This window comes from Macaca fascicularis, chromosome 11, assembly GCF_037993035.2.
Source record: "Macaca fascicularis isolate 582-1 chromosome 11, T2T-MFA8v1.1".
In the NCBI taxonomy this organism is placed as follows: Eukaryota; Metazoa; Chordata; class Mammalia; order Primates; family Cercopithecidae; genus Macaca; species Macaca fascicularis.
This window is the reverse complement of record NC_088385.1, coordinates 55129373-55137895: the sequence shown is the minus strand read 5'-3', so window position 1 is coordinate 55137895 and position 8523 is coordinate 55129373. Positions and strand designations below refer to the sequence as shown.

General features: G+C 46.1%; 1 protein-coding gene and 1 pseudogene across 1 annotated transcript; both read right to left on the bottom strand.

Annotated features, from left to right (window-relative positions):
- Window positions 1-4796: 4796 nt before the first annotated feature.
- H1-7 (H1.7 linker histone) lies at window positions 4797-8230 on the bottom strand. Its single transcript, XM_074006754.1, has one exon. The coding sequence runs from the start codon at window positions 7568-7570 to the stop codon at window positions 6605-6607; it is 966 nt and encodes a 321-aa protein (XP_073862855.1). The 5' UTR covers window positions 7571-8230; the 3' UTR covers window positions 4797-6604.
- LOC102144535 (small ribosomal subunit protein eS25 pseudogene) lies at window positions 7815-8301 on the bottom strand (annotated as a pseudogene).
- Window positions 8302-8523: the final 222 nt, after the last annotated feature.

Here is an 8523-nt window from a genome sequence, read left to right as displayed (position 1 = left end):
GATGAGTGAATAGATTTGAATGATTTTTCCCACAGGGAATAAGCCTCAAATGTTCATGTTTCATCCTGTCCCCTTTAAAAAGAGTCTCTATGTTCTCTTTGGGCAAAATGTAAAACAGGGACATCCATCTTCAGGAACTTGTCACATTTTTCCATCTGTGATGCCTCCACCCTATTCTGAGTATCCTCCCCTTTCCACCCCAACATAGTATCTTTCAAAGAATTCCTTGCATGGGATAATGTATCCCAAAGTGTTAGCTTTTCACAAGGCTATTTACACTTTAAGCCTTAGTTCTCACTGTAGAAGGAAAAACTTTTCCTTTGTCAAAGTAATGTTAATGGCTTTAGAGAACTAAAGAGGTGATAATTTGGGACAAAATTCCTCCCTTTCCAACATTCCTGCAATCAAACTACTGTTTCCTAGTTCCATAAAGGGCAGGTCCTGACTCAGACCTAGAGGCGCCAGAAGGCCAGTTCTTTCCATCTCTGTATTAGGATGAATGCACTGAATGGGAGTGGGTGGGGCTGGGCAATAACAGAAAAGTGAAATCCATTTATTTAGAGCCTTAGAGAGCCTCAGCTAGCAAAATTTCCCTCTGTTCCCTTGTGTGCCATACCAAACTGTGGCTCTCAAAATTTGGTCTTTGGGCCAGCAGCATAAATATCACCTGGAAACTTGTTTGAAATGCAAATTCTTAGCACCTGCCCCAGGAGGAGAACTGAATCAGAAACTTGGGAAGGAGCTCAACATTCAGTCTTTTAACATGCCCTCCAGGATGTGTGATATAAGCTAAAGTTTGAGAACCACTGGCTAGGGGGTTCATATTTCAAGCAGTGGTACCTCACTGTTTTCAAATGGATCTTCACACTCCTGTTGTCAGGTTTATTCTCTGCAGCCTCACTAGGCTAGACCTCAGTTCCATTCCCCTTAGTTGCAAGGTCGTCTTCCACTCTTAACTCATTAAAAGAACTGGGGCTAGTCACCAATATCAGAAACTGTGGTGGGGCAACTACCAAGCCCCTATGATTGATTGGGGCTGGGGCTTCCAATATGGGCACTGAGGATACTTGGGTCCAGAAATCTGAAAGGACAGAAAGGAACAAACAACTCAAAGATAGAAAATCCCATGTAAAACTGAAAAACTGACATCCAAGGAAATGCTTCCCCTTTGCTTTGTCCTTTTCACTGGCTCTTCTAATAAAAGGCAGGTGGAATGGGCACCTAGCACAAAGGTAGAGTAAGGCCTGCTATGCCAAGCCCTTAAGGACCCAGGTTTTCCAACATAAAAATTGGATTAAGGACCAACGAGGGGCCATGGAAGGGATTTCTAACCATGATTTGGCATACCCTATGGGCAAGGGCAGCAGGAATATCAGAGTAACCAGGGCATAAGAGGGAACTAGGTTTTTCTAGTAAGATTTGACACAAGCAAGATTTAAATCCAGACTCTGCTTACTAGGTAGAGGTTGTAACCAATGAAGCCATGGTACCCAAAATGCATTCTGTTGCTTAGAAGATTCTAACAGATTCAGGCTGTGGGGAGGAACCTGCCTTGCAGTCTCTGACCCTGCTACCTCCTCCAGTTCCTCTCCCAGGTGCACCTATGGGGATAGACTGAACTGACAGTTACAATTCTGCCCACAGGGCTTCTCCATGGTCAAAAGATTAGACCCCTAGGCTGAGACTTTCTTCAACTCCAGGCCTTATGCTCTCTCCCTCTTTCCTGCCACCACCTCCATTTTCCCAACAGGCAGCATTCTTCCTCTACTCTTTGTTCCTACTCTTTTTCAGATTTTTTGTTTGTTTGAGTTTTGCCTTGTTCTGACTGAGCAATAACATGCCTTTCCAAGGGCATTTGTTCTCTCCAATCCCCATCCTTCCATTCTAGTTTCTCTCTTCAAATTTCTGGCCGATTCTATTCCATCATGAGCCCACTTACCACCTATTCCTCTGCCTACTGTTCAGTTTCTTTTCTATCAGCTTTAAGCCTACTAAGCAGGGGTCAATTCCTACTTCCCACTTTCATCCTCCAAATTCTTGGTTTGGCTATAGCAATTCATCAGCCTCCTCACCACTCTGCCCCTTTCTCATACACACCCCCACAGGACCCCCCCACCACTCCACCCCCTGCCTAGTACTGCCAAATCTGATCCCTCCATTTCCTAGACGTTCTTCTTCCTTTCAGATAACTTCCAAAGTTGTTTTCCACTTTTCACCATTTTTAATTTACTTCCTTCCAGTCTCCTGTGACTCCTGAGAATCAAACTCTTAATTCTACAAGCAATTTTTTGTGTCCTTATTACGTGCCAGGCACTGGAATTTCAGGCCTGGGAAATCAAATGTGGCCCTTGCTCCTGCTCTCAGTGTGTTCTTCAGTCGAGCCCTCCCCCACTTTCCTGCCTTGTCTCTTGCCACCAGGCACCTGGGCATCCTCTTCCAGGAAACTTTGGGGATGAATGCCCACTTGCCATGCAGCCCAGCTGCTCTGTGCCTATCAGATTTCTAGCTATTATCTGAATTGGTTCCTTCTGATGAACTGTGAACTTCCTTGGGTTACCCAACAGGGGACTTATGGTCCCTGTCAGTTTAATAAAAGTGTTGGCTGTGTCACTTATTTCTTCTCTAGGTCTTCTCCTTCACTTTTCCCTCCATTCCTGCTCTTTGCTCCTGACAAAAAGACTACCACAGAACGGGGGAAGATAAGCCGCAGAATCTTCTGAGAACCACCTCATCTCACTGCCTGAAACATAAGCCTCCAGACACAACAGGTTGGGCCTCGCCACCTCCCTCTGGCATCCTGGCCCCCATATGCTCCTGAGTCAGCCAGACACTCGATCTAACCTGTAGAGGCTGGAGGATTGGGCTGGTGGTCTACTCCCAGGGAGCACTTCAGCAGCAGACTGCTGAGCAGGGCCAGGACTAGGGAGATCGCCCAGCACGTGAGTTTAAGGAGGCCCTCAGTTTCAAGGCCCTGCAAGGGCTGACCTTACTCTTGAAGATCTAAGAGTGCTGAGCTCAAGTCTGGAGCCACCAAGTGGTGGCGGTAGTGAGTGCGACTTGACCCCTTAGGCATGTTCGCAGTAATTGGATATTCCTGGGATTGAGAGGATAGGGTAGGGTAGGAAATGGTTGTGGGAGAAAACATGGAAAGCAGGTGTGGAGGTAGGGTCAGAAGCCACTGTCCATTAACTCAGTGACAAAGCCTCCCCTCTTGGACAGGAAGGGCCTGTGGTGAGTGCAACTCAAAGGCGTGGCTCTTCCTCTACAGGAGTTGCCTTAAAAAGCCTCAAGCCTATTGCTTAGGGGATGAATGATCCTCAGATGCCTTGCAGCTTTCCTTACCCCAGCCAGATTGTTTTGTTGCCCCGGGCCTCATAAGTTTCCTTATTTTCTTGTGTTCACTCTTACTTCCCCTTGGCCACTTGGAGTCTGGTCTTTTCCATCACCAAAAAGGGAAGGAGGTAAGGGAATTGAGAAAAGGGAAAAGAGAAACACAGCCACTATGACTGTCCACTAGCTAGAAATCTGGCAGGCACAGGGATGATATAAACTCCCACCAACACTGTAGATGAGTGCCTGTTTCCCCACAGCCTTACCAGTAGAGTAGGCTCTCAAACATTTAGATTTTTGCCCATCTGATTAAAAATACTTTTTTTTTTTTTTTTTTGGTATTAATGTGTAGTATAGTTTAAATATGCATTTCTAAATTGGACCTTTTCATGTTTTTAAAAGGACATTTTTGTTTCTGTTAAGTGTTTTTCAAACAACCATTGAATATTTGTTCTAGAGGACATCTAACATTCGTTACAACTCAAGTCCAACAAAGATGTGATCAGCATTACACTAAGCAGTTGAGGTAAAAGAAAAGCAAAGAATTGCGTCAGGGTCATTCAATTTGCTCTGACTAAAGTTAAATACCCAAATGTGCCACTCAAATGTGAGCTCAGAAAAGTGGAGATTATGTTTTATCCATTTTAGTATTCTCAGCACAGGGCCTAGAATCTTGCAGGCACTTAGTCATTAATGAATACTAGAGATGAGATTAGCTGTTCTTGGGAATGCCTCTGGCTGAGTACCCAGCCAACATTATGATCTTGATAATCTGGGTAGCTTGCTAACGAGATATGGTCATTTCTTATATTTCATTGGAGTACAGCCACCCTAAAGCTTATCAATGAAAAATAATCTGAGATGACCATTGTTAGCTATATAAGGTCAAGATCTGGGTCTCTCATGTCTGCTACTGTTCCTGCATATGGTGGGCACTTAATAAATTGGATACATTTTGGTGAATGAATGGAAGTTTGAAATGAAGAAACCATCATAAAACAAATATAAGTGTGATGGTTTTTAGGAAATCTAGAAAACAAATTTTTCCCAGTATCATTAGATACTTAGAAGAAAAAGACTAATACTAGACCACCTAGTATTGCAGCCTTCTTATTCAGTTTAGTGAGGTCTGAGTTCTTGTCCCACAACCAAGAAGAAGGCAAGTGGACACCAGAGAGTGAGTAAGGCAGAGTAGCATTTACTAAGCAACAGAAAAGCTCTTAGCAGCAAGAGGGGACTCAAAAGTGGGTTGCCAGAAATGGGGCTGAGTTATGGGTTTTTTATGTGGCAAAAAGAAGTGTTCTGTGGTTTCTGTCATAGTGGGAGGGGTAAAGTTCCCCCAGGGGTGTTGCACCATAGTGACTCCATCTTGGTTATTACCCAGGCGCCTTAGTGAAACCCATGGTGGTGGGGAGGTGCCCAAACCACAGTGCTAATGATATTACAATTAACTCTGGGTCGTGTTCAGGACATTTAGTTGATTTATTGTGCCTGTGCCTAAGTTGGGACAGTCCCTTCTGAGCAGACATCCTGGTATAAGAGGAAATTCTTAACCACATTTCCATCTGCTAGTTACACCGTAGGGACAATACAGGTGCAGTCCCACGGGCGCCGTCTCTCTCCCAAGACCCTCCCTCTCTATCTATCTAGCCAGCCTCTAATTGCCTCCTCTCTCACTGGTTCTTTAGGTAAAAACATCCTAAGACTAGAAAGGGGGTAATACATCTGGCTATCATCAGGGCACTTGATTAACTTTATTCTAATTGTGTTCAGTAGACAATGTTTGATTTTCTCATTGCCTCTTTTCAGAGGCCTTCTTCCACTCACATTCATGTGCATAATAAACTTAATTACAACACGGGGAAATATCAAGTTCCGATCATCTATAGATGAAATAACGCTACAAGAATTCTGCAGTTACTAGGCTTTGCATAGGCTTAAAGCAGTGATTCTCAAGGGTGTGAAAGGGTAAATATTAGCATCACTTAAGGGTGGTTTTTTTTGTTTGTTTGTTTTGTCTGTTTTAAATACACATACCCTGTTGCCCCTTGTAGGACATATCATACTCTCCTAAGGAAAAGCTTGGTCAGGTATACCTGGAGAAAGCTCCCAGGAGGTTCTAATACCTTCCCACTGCCACTCTTACCTCTTTAAGAATAAAAAGCACTTCCCAGCCACTTCCATGTCCCCATTCCTTTGACTTCGGCTGAAAACAGCTACTCCTTTCCTTGAATCAGCTACTTTGACGTTTTACTTCCCTAGGAATCATTTCTGTGTCCTGTCAGCCTATGGCATGAGAACTACTCTTGCACTGTTCTTAATCCCTGCATTCAGAACTAAAATCATACATTTATTTCACACTTGTTACACAGTGCTCAATACATGTTGTTATTGTTAAGCAAAGCAAAAGACCTATTCATTATCTAGCCTTCTCCATCTCCTTGTATTTCTGCTATGCATTCTGTAAATCTTCATAATTTCCTCTTTAGGAGTTGGCACTTTCTCAGAAGATAATTTCCTTATTGCTGAATTTTGTCAAGCAAACCATTATGCCATGATGTTTAAGTCCCCTTTTCATTTTAATGACATTTAAATCACTTAGACATCATCTTAGCTCAATCCCAACATTTTACCGAGAAGGAAACCAAGACCACGAATGGTTAAGAAATGACTCAGCAAAGGTCAGACTAGCAGAACTTTGACTAGAATCCTGGTCTTAGTACATACTGGTCCAGTAGTTTTCTGCTGTAGCACATTACCACCCCGTCGGAAATTAATTATACACACATTTAACTCTCAGTGATGAGTACCTACCCTATGCCAGGCCCTATGCTGTATGCTTTCACACACTTACTTAACTGAGGATTAACCTAAGAATATTTTTTAAATTAAACTAGGTTATCAATTCAAGGCAAAAACTACAAACTCATTATAATCGATTTTGGGAGGACTTTGTCCTAAAAGGAATTTCAGGTAAGAACACTACGAATCAGTGGGGCCACTTAACTTAAAGACTGTCCACACTTTTCCCAATATGCCCTCCTCCCCAGAACTCAATTTGAATTTGCTAGAGTATCTAACAACTTCAACACTTGTTAAGCTGCTGGTTTTCCTCTGTTTTCTGTCCTTCTAAAAGATATTTCTCTGAGTTTTGCAGCAGGAACAGAATCTGTTAATTTACTCTCTTCGCTGCACGTTACCACCACCCACCCCTTCCCTTCCAGGTGCGGCAAAGAGGAAACAGACACAAGGTGGTCGAGAGGTCCATTTCATTTCAATGAGTGTGAGAGCCGCTCTTCTTGGGGCCTATGGGGGAAAGGCATTTGTCCGTGGTGGGAGTGAAGCTGCTCCCACAAGATGCACTCCCGACTGCATTCCGAAGACCTTCAGATTTAGGGAAGGTCTTTGTGGAAGTCTTTAGCGGAGTCTTCCCCTGCCCGCTAGATGTCCGGTCGGTTTTAGCCGGCGTTGGCTTCTGGATGGTCCGCTGTGCGGGCTTCTTAGGCTCCTGCTTCTCTTCCCTGGGTTTGGAGCTTCGCCTCTTGTCCTTCCCTGACCTCGGCCTGGTGTGTTCCTTCACGGCCCGTCCTCGCCTCTCGCCTGCCGCTGTCGCTCCCGCTTCCACCTTGGCTCTGGCACACGGCGGCTCCTTGGCTCTCGGCCTCGCCCTCCTTGTCCTCCTCGCCCTGGCATTGGCCTTGGCTTTCGCCCTCGCGTTCAGTCTCCACACTTCTCTGGCCTTCCTGGCCGCCTTGCGAAGGGGCTGGCGGCGCCTCCGTGAGCTCCGGGACGCGGCTGCGGTCCTCCGGCTAGCACGCGCGCCCTCCTCTTGCCTCGCGCGCCCCGGCTTTCTCCTGGGCTTGGAAACCTTCCAGACCCTGAAGCAGCCGGCGGCGTCGCTGCCGCTGACCCGGAGGAGCGTGGCCTTGGCCTGCCCTCTGGGCGCTTCGTGGCGGCCGCTCTTCCTGCGCACTTCGTAGCCGGCGTTTCCGAGCTCCTTCCTGAGAGCTGCCAGAGTCAGCCCTTTGTGAGCGGCGATGGCCCGGAGCACCAACTGGGACACTTTGAGCACGGACCGCGGGCAGCGCCTCGATGGTCCCCCGACAGTTTTTTCCGCTGGCGGCTGAGTGACTGAGTGGCCTCGAGATTCGCCACTGGGCCCAGGCGCCTCAGCCATGGCCCCACTCCCGCCTCTGCGGGGCCACTGGCTTTGGGCCTCACCAGTCAAGGCCTGTTCCATAGCTGAGGTGGACGGGGCCACGTCACAAAGGCGGGCCTGGCAGAGATTTTCAGGTCCTAATTATGAGGCTGGCAGATCTCACCCAGGGAGGGGCCCTTTTCACTTATAATAACCAATCAAATGCCACTTCCTTCTAGGTCTAAACCAATCAAAGTCTTCAGCGCCTGTCCACCCCCAACAATCGCCTATACAGTCTCCAGGGTTTTGTTCCCAAATCAAACTTACTGATCTTGATCTCCACCGCTTTTTTATTTATTTATTTATTTATTTATTTATTTAATAAAGTTTTATTTTTCCAAATGTACAGTTGGTTGGACCTATTCATGCATCTTCACCAGCAGCTGGAGCATCTTCGCCCTTGGTATTTCTGGTGTAAATTACTTGAGCTCTGTGCTTTGAAACCAGTTTGATAAGTCCTTTACTAAGGAGCTCCTGAAGGGCTGCCCTGGCCAGGGAGCCTCGAATCTTCAGTCTCTCAGAGACCACAGCTGGGGTTATAAGTTTATAGTTGGGAACTTCCTTACAGAGTTTGTCGTAGGAAGCTTTGTCAAACAAGACTAAGTTATTGAGCTTGTCCCGAACTTTGCCTTTGGACCACTTCTTTTTGGCCTTGCCCCCAGATTTGTTCACTGGGTCTTTGTCTTTCTTGGCCGACTTTCCGGCGTCCTTCTTCTTGTCGTCCTTGGGCGGCATTGCGAAGCTCGGAGAGCAGCAGCGGACACCACAGGCTTCCTAAGATGTCGGACAAAAAGCTCCACCGCTTTCTTTAGTTGGCTATTTTGTGTGTGTATATGGTCCCGCACACCATCTACTCACAGTTCCTTAAGGTGAGAGAAGCTGCTCCCAACTATCCAAAACAAGCAACACACTGCCTGTAGAAAGCACACAGGGTAGCCCATGAAACACAACCCAGCCTAGAAACTACCACCTTTAATTCCACCAGTCAGGTATCT

Bases quoted from the DNA above. Each gene is read 5' to 3' on its own strand.
- H1-7 (XM_074006754.1), bottom strand. From the start codon at position 7,570: ATGGAACAGGCCTTGACTGGTGAGGCCCAAAGCCAGTGGCCCCGCAGA.